The following is a 14,068-nucleotide window of genomic DNA, read 5'->3' as shown; positions in this document are numbered from 1 at the left end:
TATAAAATCAAGCAATGCAGACTGCACAGGTATGGTTATGTTAAATAATGGGTTTTTCTAAAGATCTCACTGAATACAAGCGTGATGCTGTATTAGGAAGCCAGTGTTGCAACAATTCACTTTGTGAATTCACTTCATGCCTCCTCGATATTCCACAGTCAACTGTAAGTGGTGTTACTGCAAAGTAGAAATGTTTAGGAACCACAGCAACTCAAAGTGGCAGACCACTTAAAATTACATAGTGTGGTTGCAGAGTGCTGAGGCACATAAAAGTTAGCAACACTCTGCCGACTCAATAACTGCAGAGTTCCAAACCTCCTCTGTCATTAACATCAGCACAAAAACTGTGCACCGGGTGCTTCACGGCATGGGGAGTTTTATGACTGAACAGCTCCTGTAGGTGTAACGTGTAGGTGTCCCAGCACTTTTGTCCAAATATTCTATAAAAATTGCAGATATAGGAATATACAAAAGCATGAAAATGATTGTTTTGCTGAAGAAGTACTCCCCAGAAAAACTTAACATATTCACCTCAGCTATACTTTGTCTAGAAGTAGCTAAACTTACTACCTAATATTTGGATAATGAGAGTCGTGGCCAAACGTTTTGAGAATTTAACACAAATATTAGTTTTCACAAAGTTTGCTGCTTCAGTTTTTATGATGGCAATTTGCATATACTCCAGAATGTTATGAAGAGTGATCTGATTAATTGCAAATAATTTCAAAGTCCCTCTTTGCCATGGAAATTAACTAACTCCCCCCTAAAAAAACATTTCCACTTTATTTCACCCATGCCACAAAAGTACCTGCTGATATTATTTCAGTGATACTCGTTAACACAGGTGAGAGTGTTGACGGGGTCAATGCTAGAGATCACTCTGTCATGCTGATTGTGTTCAAATAGCAGGTTGGATGCTTCCTGAAATCATTGTTCTTCCTCTTTTTACCATGTTTACCTGCAAGAAAACACATGCAGTCATCATTGCTTTGCATACAAAGCTTTCATAGGCACGGGCATTGCTGCTAGTAAAATTACACCTAAATCATCCATACATCGGATCATCAAGAACTTCAAGGAGAGAGGTTCAATTGTTGTGAAGAAGGCTTCAGGGTGCCCAAGAAACTCCAACAAGCACCATGACCATCTCCTAAAGGTGATTCCGCTGCAGGACTGGGGCACCACTAGCTTGCTCAGGAATGGCCACAGGCAGGTGTGAATGTATCTGCATGCACAGTGAGGCAAAGACTTTTGGAGGATGGCCTGGTGTCACGAAAGGCAGCAAAGAAACTTCTCTTCAGGAAAAACATCAAGGACAGACTGATATTCTGCAAAGCCACTGGACTGCTGAGGACTGGAATGAAGTCATTTTCTCTGATGAAGCCCCTTTTTGATTGTTTGGGGCATCTGAAAAATGACCACCATCAGTCCTGCGTCATGCTAACAGTAAAACATCCTGAGACCATTCAGGTGTGGGATTTTCATCCAAAGGAGTGGGCTTACTCACAATTTTGACTAAGAACATAGCTCTCAATAAAGAATGGTACCAAACATCCTCAACTTCTCCCAACTTTCCAAGAACAGTTTGATGAAGAAGAAGCGTGACGGAGCATCGTGCCATAGTGAAAACTACGGGGCTCGGGGAGCAAAAAAATTCAAAATTAGGGTTCATGGCCAGGAAACTCCCCAGACCCTGAGAACTTGTCAATCCTCAAGACAAACAAAACCCCACAAATTCTGACAAACTCCAAGAACTGATTATGTAAGAATGGGTCGCTATCAGTCAGGATTTGGGCCAGAAGTTGATTGACAGCATGCCGGGGTGAACTGCTGAGGTCTTGAAAAGGAAGAGCCAACATCGCAAACATTGCATAAATGTAAGGCAATTGTCAGTAAAAGCCTTTGAAACTTATTAAATGCTTGTCATTATACTTCAGTATACCATATAAACACTTGAAAAAAAGATCACTGAAGCAGGAAACTTTGTGAAAACCAATATTTGTGTTTTTCTCAAAACTTTTGCCCACGACTGTATAATGAGATGGACAGATTGCGTACTGGACACAGCAGGATGTCAAGATAAGAAATGGCGCTGACAAAAAAAAGAGACTCGATGTATATACTGTAATAAAGAATATAATACACTACCTCTCTCTGAAGTGGCAAGCGACTGTGAAGTGACACATTTTAATATAGTGGCTTTTCAGTACAGAAAGAACTGACGTTTATTGTCTTTTAACATTACACTGATAATTTACCCCGAGCAGTCGCTGTGTCATTCAGCAAACAGCCTCAAAATATCTTTTTTTTTTCTCTTTAATGCAACAGCAGACTCTTGTAATAAAAACAAAGTGGAAGTTTAGCAAGTGGGAGGATCATGAGATGGATGAATGGAATACCCCAAAATCAACCTCCAGGGCTGGAAAATGAAGCCAGTGCAGTTCCTAAAATGGCCACTTGAGGCTGAGTCTAAAAGAAAGTCCTTAGAAAACCCCTTAGAGTCCCAACTTTTAAATCTATGGGACTGGACAACTTTAACACAGAAAACAAACAACTTGGTACAAAAATGTGGTTTAGCTAATTTCCCTCTTCGTTTTTAAAAAAAATAATTGTATTAAGGCTTAAAGTTTGGATTATTAGGGTCGTGCTATGTTGGCTCACAGGTGGATGCTGGAACAGTTGGCTGTAGTCGTCTGCTTGGTATCACCTCTGCTAATTTAAGTCAGTGAATTTTCTTGACCGGGGTGGTGTTGTTGGTGCCTTTTGAACCATTTTGAATGCAATTATTTGATGAATGTGTTCCTGTATTATTATTGGTTCTAACAGCCTGTCCAAGAAGTCTGTGAAATTCCAGTATTTTATTCATATGTGACATATCAATAGTTAGCAGGCATCAGTGTCTGTGGATGTGGAAGTCCATGGATGCATCTTGCAAATAAAACACTAATTATAATACAGCAAAGCAATGAGATCAGATTTGGATCATCTTCAGTTCCAAAATGATGTTTTTAAAGCACAGCGTTGGCAGCTATATGGTTTTCAATCTTCTTTTCAGGAAATGACATGAAACTGAATAAAATTGCTCAATGAACAGAAACCACAAATTCTAAGACCACATTGGGCTACAACTTAACATCCAAAAGAAGAATGCACTACCTATCTGTCTAACTGAATATCAGGACCCAAACAGTCTGCAACAGCTCGATGGATGGCCTCATCTCTGAGCTCAGACGCTGATGCTGCACGGATGGCTCTGCTGTGGCAGCTCTCAGTGGAAGTTATAACCTGTCATCCTAGAAACCAGGCATGTGACCCTCTGAATGTTTGTTCGTGTCAGTCCGAGCCCCCTGTACATGTATGGCAGATAGAGAAAGTGTACTGTGGCCCGCACATCACAGTGAAATTAAGTAGTGGTGTAAAAAAAATGGTTATTGGAGCGACTATTTTCAGGTTCTGTCAAAGCCAATACAAAGTGGTGAAACACTTTACACATTCACAAACCATATCCATTATATAGTTCGAACCATAGATTGTGAAAGATGGACACAGCTTCCAGGTTTGCAAAGTCAAAACTGTTTGAAAGTGACTTAAATCTGCACTCGAGCAGGGGCTAACTCCTGTAGCTGAGAAATTCTTGGCTCAGACACTTTTTAAAGTCATTAAGGAATATACATTTTGTAAATTATGGATAACATTAGCGTCCAGAACGACAGTAAAGCAGTGTATGCTTTACCTAAGCAGCAACCTCTGGAGCTGAAAACTGAAGCTGACACAAAACTGCCAGAAACTGTAATTTGGCTGGCTCCAACATTGAGTTATATATATATATATATATATATATATATATTCTGCTGTGTTTCACCTCAACAACACCGCTCCTCCATGGTTGTGCTGTTGGTGTGTTATGGACTATTTTACTGGAATTACCTGACAAATAATATGGTCTCCAGTTTTGATGAGTGACATTTTAGTATTACTCTTTTACTTAGCACTAATTAGCAGTTATCTGTGTCTGTGCATTGCACCAGTATAGTTTATGGCTGTGGCTTCCTAACAAAGCTAGCATTAGCTGATTAGCATGCCACTCTCTCATCCCTCACTTCTGCTTCTAAAAACCTCAGCATGGCTGCAGCCAAAACGCTGATGCTGACATGTCATTGCCAGTTTCAAAACACGAAGATGGTCACAACAAAAATGCTCAGATTGAATCTTAACAACAGGACTTTGCTAACTAATGAATGATGTCAAGGTGTCCTGTCTTTTATATCCAGTCTGTAATCATAACCCACAATGTTGGCACTGCCCTGCCTTGTGGAGTGACAATCCTGAAAAGTAAATGAATATCAACCACGAATGAACTGAAATTTTCCGTATTGAGAATCATGCATCTATAGTATGCAACAGATTTTCAGACTACAAGTTCCATCTGCAGAGCACATCTGCACCTTATACACATGCTGGCCTTGTGAACTCAACTGCATCTATATGTCTACATGTTGCATCTAGAATTCTTGTATTATTCTGTGGTAGATGGCACATGATTGATATAGCTGCATGTGTGCAGTCAGATCCAACACAGGCAACCAGGATAGGATACCTAAAAGGCTATTAGCTACTGTAGCCATGCATGTGCAGCCAAGAGGGAGACACTGCATCAAAAAGAAAAAAAAAAAAAAATCATAGGATATCCCTGTGAGTGTGTGTGTGTGTGTGTGTGTGTGTGTGTGTGAGTGAGAGTGAATTTGTGGAGGGACAGAGCAGAGCAGCCAGTATGCAGCCAATCAATTCACCTGCACCAAAAAGGGAGGGTGAAAACTGAGAAGCCAGTTGTGTGTTATGGAGAGGCTTCCCCTTCACTGGCTGATATATGTTGCAATGTGCAGCCCCACATCACAGACTGGAATACAAGTCCTTTCTGTTCATTCAGAAATTATGCCAAGCTCCAGGAGCTTCACATGCTGACTGCTGCTGCACTGATGGAGAGGTGTTTGGGGAGCGTGTATGTGCATGCCGGGGCCTGGCTGACATGCATGTGCTGTAAAAATTTAAAAGAAAGAAAGAAAGAAAACTCACCTTTAATGTTGTGTTCGGATAACTAATAGGCACCTTGTGGAAAGTGCTGTTGGAAAGCACAGCCTGCCTGATGTCTTCGAAGATGGTGATGATATCATCCAAGAGGCAGCGCTTGTCCCTGTGGCTCAAGACGCAGAGGTGCGCGAACGTGTAATTGAATCCCTTGTAATTGACGCGCAAATCCAACACCTGCTTGTGGACCTGCAGGACCTGGTCGGCCAGCTCCAGGATGTTCCCCCCGGACTTGGCGAGCAGGATCAGCCTGCCATATCTGCCCGGGGTGTGCAAATCCGAATACAGCTTGTGCTTTGACTGGTCGATGGGAAACAAGCTGTTAGCGAGACTCCGCTCGATCTTGGCGAGGCTGTGAGTCGGGGCGACCAGTACCTCCAGGTCCGTCTCCGGCTTGAATCGGCTGAGCACTGTAGATCCGAAAATGATGGTGAGGACCGCGGGGACAGTGAGGAAGAAAACGGGATGCCTGCTAACGAATAAGCCCAGCCAGTAAAACGAAGCCTTGAGCCCTCTGTGTATCACTTGCCGCAGCATCCTCCACAAAATCCAGCTTGCAGATGCCCCGTCTCCTCCGATGAAGCACATGTGACATCAGACTCCGTTCCCCGGCTTAGTACAATTCGTAAGAGAATTACACCAGGCTACAACACCATGCACACAGTCTCACACGCACACACGCACACACACACACACACACACTCACACACCTGGAAAAACAGCACTGCAGCAATTCACGGCAACGCGGGCTGACACGCACACACACACACACACAGACGGGCAGACAGTCAGAAAATCATCGTGCATGAGGCGATCGAGACGAGTCCGCGATGTCTGATCTCAAGCCATTCCGCCTGCGTGTGATGGAGAGAAGGCTCTGAGTGTCCTGCGCTGCACCGGCTGCAGTAGCAGCGACGAGCCGCGGCAGTGGGATGTGCATGTGTGTATGCCTCCCGTCTGCCTCTACAGCTCTCACACCAGCGGTGGCGCCTGATTTATGTACTTAACTGTAACCATGTGGCGGGGTTGAAGAGACAGGGGGAAGCAAGGATGGAAGTGGAGGGAGGGAAGAGAGGGGCGACCGTGGTTATTTTGGGAACGTTGGAGGCAACATGACGGTTGTAAAATGTTCCTGCAGGTGGCTCAGTGACCAGCAGCACTTGGAGAAATGAGTCAGTGTTGGCTTCATGAATGGGGAAAACCCAACTTGTGCAGTGCTTCACGCTGAGTGGTTTGTGCAGGCCGGGCAGGGTGGTGTAAATGGATCATTCAGCACAGACCTCCCTGATGGTTTTTAAAAGCATGTCTTTGTAAGTTATTCACATTCATATCTACAACCCCCGAATCATTTAAATAACCATTTGAGTAGTGCATAAAGATGAAATTTCTTGATAAAATGTAAAAACAAATATATATGTTTGAAAATGTAGACATGTAGACAGACACTGCCACAGACTGCAGTTCTCATAAATGACCTTGATTCATCCTTTTCTTAGTATTGGTATAGAAGTGCTGAAACTTCTATTAGGGACAGTTTTCATTAAAAAAAAAAAAAGTGAAAAACACAACAGGACCACAAGGCAGACTTTGTAGGTCTCTGAAAGGGGACAGTTATTGTTTGGTGACAGCTTCTAGTGCGTCAAGACATCAGTGCCAAAGGACACCTTGTGTGTAATCGGGAGACACAGGTGGCATCTAAGAAAATGGCATTATATTTCATCCCCGGATAAGAACACGTCACAGCAAATTTCAGTGCATGCACCTGCTGTTCACTGGCACAATCCCAAATCTCCAAGCTCTCAGAACGGAGGTGCATTTCTGCCAAATGTATGAGGTCTGTCAAGTTTTCATATGCACAGGGCCACTCATGAGTCAGCATATACTACAGACCTTCCCCAGAGACTTGCTTATAAATCTTAGCTAAATTGCTTATGTTTAAATATTCCCTGTTGCCCATAAAATGTACACAAATCAGACAACTACCATGCATGGATATCACTATTACTTAATCTACAAGAAACATAAATTAATATGAAGATTTTTATAGTTCAAGCGAACATGAAGCTTGGAGTTAATAGTAGTAGAAACTGGAGCAGAGATGTGATCATGGATTTGATTGCAATTTGCCCCATATAGGACACAGTCACATGAAATGCTGTTTATTAGTAACAGAATATACTAATAGGAGGCTGCTAACCATGACAGGACTCTGCCTTCTTCTTTAACAGCAAACACTACAATGAATAATGCAGAATTAGTGTGAAGAACAGTAACACTATGGCTGTGGAGCAGATGACATCTGTGGTAATTTAGAACACCCTTTACTTAAGCTTATGTCCACAGACACACTGGCCCAATTCCAACTTGCACCCCCCCACACACACACTCCATGACATGACAAGTATGACTTTGTGTGGAGTCTTCCTAGTAAAGTAGTCTCTTAATTAAGGCATAGAGTAGATATACAGTGGCAAGCTTTGGGACACCCGTTTCTATAGCAGAAAGCGGAACTTCTGATCAGGATATTTAACTCGGACTGCAATGACTTGTAGGTGAATGGAATTTCCTTCATTTAAGGCAGAAAAAGGTGCTATTGCTAAATGCAGAACCAATGTGAAAGTGCTTTATAATCTACATCTAATTGTGGTTGTTTGGTTTGGAATGACACTTACTGTGGTGGAGCCTCCACACCAGCATGTAAACGGACTGGGATTGTGTAGGGAGAGGGTTTAGGATGCAGACTGGAGCTGGGCCATTGCTTCAGAGAAGGCTAGGTCATTTCTGCCCATTTCTGGGAATAACACTAGCTATAAAGTGAAGCAAAAATGGTTGTGTTGTTTGCAGAATGTGACATTCAACTCCCTCTGTAAACATCAACTCTTTTTTTATTGTTTAAAATCATTACAAACCACTTTCACAGAAATATTTTGTACTGAACTTGCCGACACGGTGCTGGAACAACATCATACAGTCATTACCTATTTATGCATTTTTAGAAGGAACTTACGCACAATGTAACAGTGTTAGCACATGCCCAAACACATGCACTTCTTATTTTCTGTGCATCATCTTGATGCCAACAACATTTTTGTGTGACTGACTGTCCTGCATTACCACTGTGCATGTCACATGTGCACCACATCCAGTGTGTGATACCATTTGGATGTTACTAAACTGATTGCCTCCATCTACTCAGTATTTATTTTCAGCATTGTTCCTCTAACTAATTTAATTAATGCCTGAGTGATTGAAAGGTCTCGGTTCCATCAGATAGGCAACCAGAACAAACATGCAACAAACCTGAGCAGGAGGGTTTAATGTGAAGGACAGAGGCCAAATTACATTGATTGCTAATGCTGGCAAAGCTCCATCCTTCAAGTATTCAAATAATGTCCAGTTTTGTGTAATCAAAAGGGAATCGAAGATGTTCAGTAAAAGTTTTTACATTTATTTAAAAAATATACCCATGTTTAAAATGGTTTTTCATTGCAGTTCTGTCACAACTGGATTAACCTATGTGAGTGAGACGTTACAGGACTAAGGAGCTTCAAGCACTTTGGACGGCCCCTGCAGCACACATACCTAATCACACACATTTTCTCCAGACTCTAGCCGGTATTCCTGTGCTTGATTACTACTACTATATTACTACTCTGCTGCTGATCCACCATTATTAGTTTGGGATAATTATGTGAAATTTTAAAGGTTTCAGTTATTTAGTGAAACATTGGCATGAAATTAAGAGACGAACCTTATACTTATAAACCTTATAAACCTTATACTGAGGCAAAGTAACCAAACTTTGAAGCACTTTTTATTGGATTTCCATGCATGTGGTTTTCATGTCACAGTAACTGCCCAGATTGTTTCCAAGATGGCTGCTGAGTTGTGAAACTTGGTTCTGGAAAGACTTTTCTGGGATTTCATTTTGTAATCGATTGAAACTGACGTCACTGTTGACCTGAACTTACCTGTGCTTAAATAGTTCTGATTTCCAAGCAGTACTTCTCTTGGTTGGAGGAATGGCAGTAAATAGTAACATAAAATTTAAATGATAAATGGCCACCCCTTCTTGTCACCGCAGACCTCTGTGAACTTTTGGTGACAAAGTATTTCCTTAGAATTTCAAGCATTTCAAAACCACATTCATAGTGGACGTCTCTATTGCTGAGAACTTGAGATAAACACCGTCCTATTGTGGCACACTATCAGCTCAGACAGATTAGCCTTCACAAAAGACCTTTATCTAAGCACAAACATTGGTATCAAAGAGCTCACGATTGGCACAACCCATGCAGTCAGAAATGGGGCACAAGACATTTTGGTATCATATCAAATGTTAATGTGTTGCCCTTTGAGAGAAGGTCTTTTCAAATTTAGCCACTCCGTGCCACCCCATTGGAGATACAGTGCATTATGCTAATGTTGTTGTATGCAGGAATTCCCTTCTTTACCCACAGCATAAATGCTTTATGACTTACAGGCCTAAATGGGTGAGGAAAGCACCACATACTCATTCTTTCCCCCTTCCAGAGCAGTAAATTCTTCCCTGTGGAAGGACTTAATTAAAGGCCACACACTGACCACATTCCATTTACCCTGTGATTGGATGCCAAGTGTTTTCCATTTGAAAACAAAGTCTCTGGTTATTTGGGAAAGCATCGCTATTGGTAAATGGTCTGCACTTACATAACATTTGCTAGCTTCTACAAAGTGGCCTACAGCAGGAGCTGTTGAGCTGTACCTTAAATGATTTGAATGTTTTTTGAAAATCAATCAAAAAAGGATTTGCGGCTAAAAAGTATCTTCTTTTCTGCACTCAGTACTTGGTTGTGGCTCCTTTACAATGAATAACTACATCTATGCTGTGTGGTATGGAAGCAGTCCGCTTATGGCACTGCTGAGGTGTTACTGAAACAAAGGTTGCTTTTGATTTTGGGATCATCTCATTTTCCTCTTGATAATACCCTACAGATTCTCTACGGGGTTCAGGTCAGGCAAGTTGGCTGGCCAATCAAGCACAGTAATAACATAGTCCTCAAATCATTTGGTAGTAATTTTGACACGGTGGGACACTGCTGCAGATGGAAGCATGAAATGCAAAGTGTTGACTTTGGACTTCATAAAACACTGCAGATCAACCACCAACAACTCCAGCAGATGATTGTTTATTTTCTGTAAATTTCTTGATTATACTAGATTATAATATTTTTATTTTTATTTTAGAGAGTTTGATTTTCTGTTGCATGGCACTGAACAGGAGTGGCCCTCCAAATCTCATTGTACATCCTGTATAATGACAATAAAGGCATTCTATTCTATTCTATTCTATTCTATTCTATTCTATATGGATGCCACATCATCACAGACTGCAGAAATTTCACATTGAACTTTAAACACTTGTGTGCCTCTCCACTCTTCCCCTAGACTGTAGGAGTTTGTTTTCCAAATCAAATGTAAAATGTACTTTTATCTGAAAACAGTCCAGTTCTTTTTCTTAGTCCAGGTAAGATTCTTCTGCCATTGTCTCTCCTTTAGCAGTGGCTTGGTATCAGGAATGTGGTAGTATTAGCCCCTTTCCTGAAGACATCTGTGTGTAGTCACTCCTAATGCACTGACACCAGCCTCAGTCTGCTCTTTGTGAAGCTCTCCCAAGTTCTTGAACCAACTTTTCCAAACAATCTTTGGCAGGGGTCGCATCCGGCCCCGCCCCCGACAACCTAACTTCCACAGTACTACTGTAATTAATGCCTCAATTTAATATGGACCTCTGTCGTTCTGCATAGTGTCGAGTTTGGTCCTGGGTGTGAAGGTATGCGAAGGTGCAAAGGTTCTGGGTCCATCTGATATGCTCCCACACTGGCCATGACCACTGAATATGATGTTGAACTGAAGGAGCTGCCAAGTCCCCTTCTGGCTCTGGGAACAGGATTGGTTGATAATCTATGGAGGCCTCAAAAGGAGAGAGTTAAGTGGCTGAAGAGGTGTGGCAGTTGTGTGCATATTCAACACAGGGTAAATGGGTGCTCCAGGAAGAGGGGTTACCGGAAAGCAACATATGGGGGAGTAGCTTCTAACTCTTGATTTAGTCTTTCCATTTGTCCATTAGTTTGAAGGTGAAACCCCGAGACTAACTTTAGCTCCTAGGCTTTCCAAACCTGAGATATGAACTTATGGCCCCCATCAAACACAATCTCAATGGGAATAATGTGGAATTTGAAAAACATGTTCCACCAACAGGCTAGTGGTTTCCAATGTAGTGGGCAGTTTAGGGAGTGCAATGAACTATCAACTATGTCAACTATGGCGAGGATGACTGTTTTACCATTTGATGTGAGTAATCCTGTAAACCTGTAATCCAGGTGATGTGGGACCATAGTCTGTGAAGAACGGCCAGAGGTTAAAGCAAACCAGAGGGTGGTTGATTACTGCTTTTATTTTGTGCACACACAGAGCAAGCTGCCACATACTCTCATGTCCCAGTACAAGGTGGGTCTCTAGAAATAACGCTTTATAGAAGTCTTAGTCCTACTCACCCCCAGGTGACTGGTGAACTTGGCAGTAAGTCCCCAGTGGATGACTGCGGAGCGGGTTGAACCCAGAACAAACCTCCGGAATGGGGGGAGCCGTTCGAGTTGAGTCCCTGCTGAATGGTCGCTCCAACCATGCATGAGCTGGGAAGAATGCTAAGGCTCATGGGCCTCACAGTAATTGAGTCTCTTGGCTTGTTTCAGGTAAGTTAAATTTTTATGGTCAGTCAAAATAATAAAGGTTTTTTCTGGCCCCTCTAACCAATGCCGCCCCATACATTGAAATGTATGAAGTCTGCCTCAGCTTCAGGAGTCCAGAGAAATGGTTTCTTTACAGTGGTAAGTTGAGTTTCCAGTGGAAACGGTGTCGTGTAAACGGGGCCTGAGTGGTGTAAATACCTGACTGTAGTTGTGGATGAATCGGCGGTAGAAATTTGTGAATTTGTTGGCGAAACTTTTGGAGGCTCTTCTTGGAGGTATGTGTATCCCAGTTCACAACTGCCTTAATCTTAGCTGGTTCTAATAATACCTGCCGCCAATGAGTCCTTTATGTAGCTCTCCACTGCCTCCCGCTCCAGCCTGGAAAGCTTGTACAGCTGACGGGTGGGAAGCGGTGCTCCGGGGACGAGACCTATGAGAGTGCTTGCTTCTTACTGAAAGACAAATGAAAATCATGATAGGTGGCACTGCCGACCTCAAACAGTTGGCTAAACAAAAGAAACTCCAGCTTTCAACTCCCGCTTCAGCCCAGTTGATATGGGGGTTGTATGTGCCTAACCAGGAATAGCCCAAAAGAATAGGAGTGTTAGGGACTGAAAAAAATTAGAAATTTCAAATGCTTCTGATGATTTCCGGAGACTACTAGCTGGATAGGCTCAGTTGGATGTGTGATTTTAGCAAGTAGCTTGCCATTCAAAGCAGAGGCTGAAATCGGACTAGTGAGTGGCTTTATTTCCACTCCCAACTGCTCTGCTAACTCCTTATCCAATAAATTTTGCTCAGCTCTAGAGTCCACTGTGGCTTGCAAAGAGAACGTGTCTTGATTAATGCAAAAAGTTATAGGCGATACTAATCAGGGAAGAGGTTCTTGTTGAGCCCCACCCACCAGGATACCCAAATTCACCGGTGGGCTTCGCCTTTTGGCTGCCTGGGACAGCTGGCCACAAAATGTCCACTCTGACCACAATACAAACATCTCCATGCTGTGAAATGCCTCTACCACTCCTTGGATGTCAGCCTGACTCTGCCAATTTGCATTGACTCTGGCACCTGTTCACCAATAGAGCACAGCGGACCTGATCCGGAAGTTCCAGCAGGAACAGGTGACAGGGAGGCAGGCGTTGACCCAAAAACCCCCGGAGGTTGCTGGGAAATAAAGCCTTTGTAAATGCTCCACTCCACTCACAGAGCTGGTTATCTATCTTAAGGACTAAAGAAACCAGAGCTTCTAATGAGGGAGGTTCATCACGAGTTATTAACTGATCCTTCATCTTATCATTTAATTATCTGAAGAATACCGCTTGTAAAGCATTATCCTTCCACGTCGTCTCAGCGAGGTAGTATGAAATTCAGTGACAAACTCCGCCACACTTCTTGTGGCCTGTCTGAGCTTAGGGAATCACCAAGCAGCGCTCCCCTCAGAAACATGATTAGCAAAGGTTTTTTCTTGGAGGGCAGGCATGCTGAAGAGGAATGAGGATTTCCGTGATGAATAAAGAGGTAACCAGTTCCAACGGTGCAGGTAAGTTTTCAGAAGATTGGTCTCTGAAACCATTCACTAAACACAAAATACAAGTAACTCAGTCAGGCTTTTACTAAACTTGTAGAGGTTGGAGGTACTTACCATAAAGGTTAGCAGACACTCTGATGAAGACAGGAGGGTAGAGCTGGTCCTTAAATGCAGGAGTGATTACCACGAAACGAGCAACAGGTGTGGAAGGGCTGCAGTGCGTCAGCCTCCAGCTCCACCCTGTGGAGGAGGAGGAGACACCAGCCTGCCAGTCTCCTAAAACAAAGCGGAAAGGCAGAGACCCGACCACAACAACAAACAGATCTATGACAGCGGCCTTCTATTCAGGCTTCTGAAGCTACTGGCAAATGGCTGGCTCTTTGTTGAGCATAGAGAAGGCTAGGAGAGGGGCGAGGTGGTTGTCAGCTGGAGGTTGCTGTCCATCCAATCTACAAATCCACACTCAGGAACTTCTTCAAACCAGCCAATCCGAGAACAGGACACATTGGAAGAAGCAGTCTAAATCTTATTTACAATGTGTTGGAGTGAGTTGCTAAACACCGCGGTTTTGAAATTCAGAATCCAAAACCAAAAGGTGGCGTCATTATACCACCCTTTGGCTGACGGCTGATGACTATTATATAGTCGTCAGCTGCTTGCTGCCACTCACCTTAGAGATAGAGATATGGGCCTTGTGAAGAAGCAGGTATTTAATAAACTCAGC

General features: G+C 42.9%; 1 protein-coding gene across 1 annotated transcript in view; it reads right to left on the bottom strand.

Annotated features, from left to right (window-relative positions):
- ptchd4 (patched domain containing 4) overlaps positions 1-5,673 on the bottom strand; it is a 63,945-nt gene extending 58,272 nt beyond the window's left edge. The window contains exon 1 of the mRNA XM_030722227.1: positions 5,248-5,673. Coding sequence (XP_030578087.1) covers positions 5,248-5,673 — 426 coding nt within the window. The remainder of the gene's footprint in view (positions 1-5,247) is intronic.
- Between the last annotated feature and the right edge of the window lie 8,395 nt (positions 5,674-14,068).

The sequence above is a fragment of the Archocentrus centrarchus genome, chromosome 24 (assembly GCF_007364275.1).
Source record: "Archocentrus centrarchus isolate MPI-CPG fArcCen1 chromosome 24, fArcCen1, whole genome shotgun sequence".
Taxonomy (NCBI): Eukaryota; Metazoa; Chordata; class Actinopteri; order Cichliformes; family Cichlidae; genus Archocentrus; species Archocentrus centrarchus.
The sequence above is the reverse complement of the archived record's forward strand: the minus strand, read 5'-3'. Positions and strand labels throughout refer to the sequence as shown.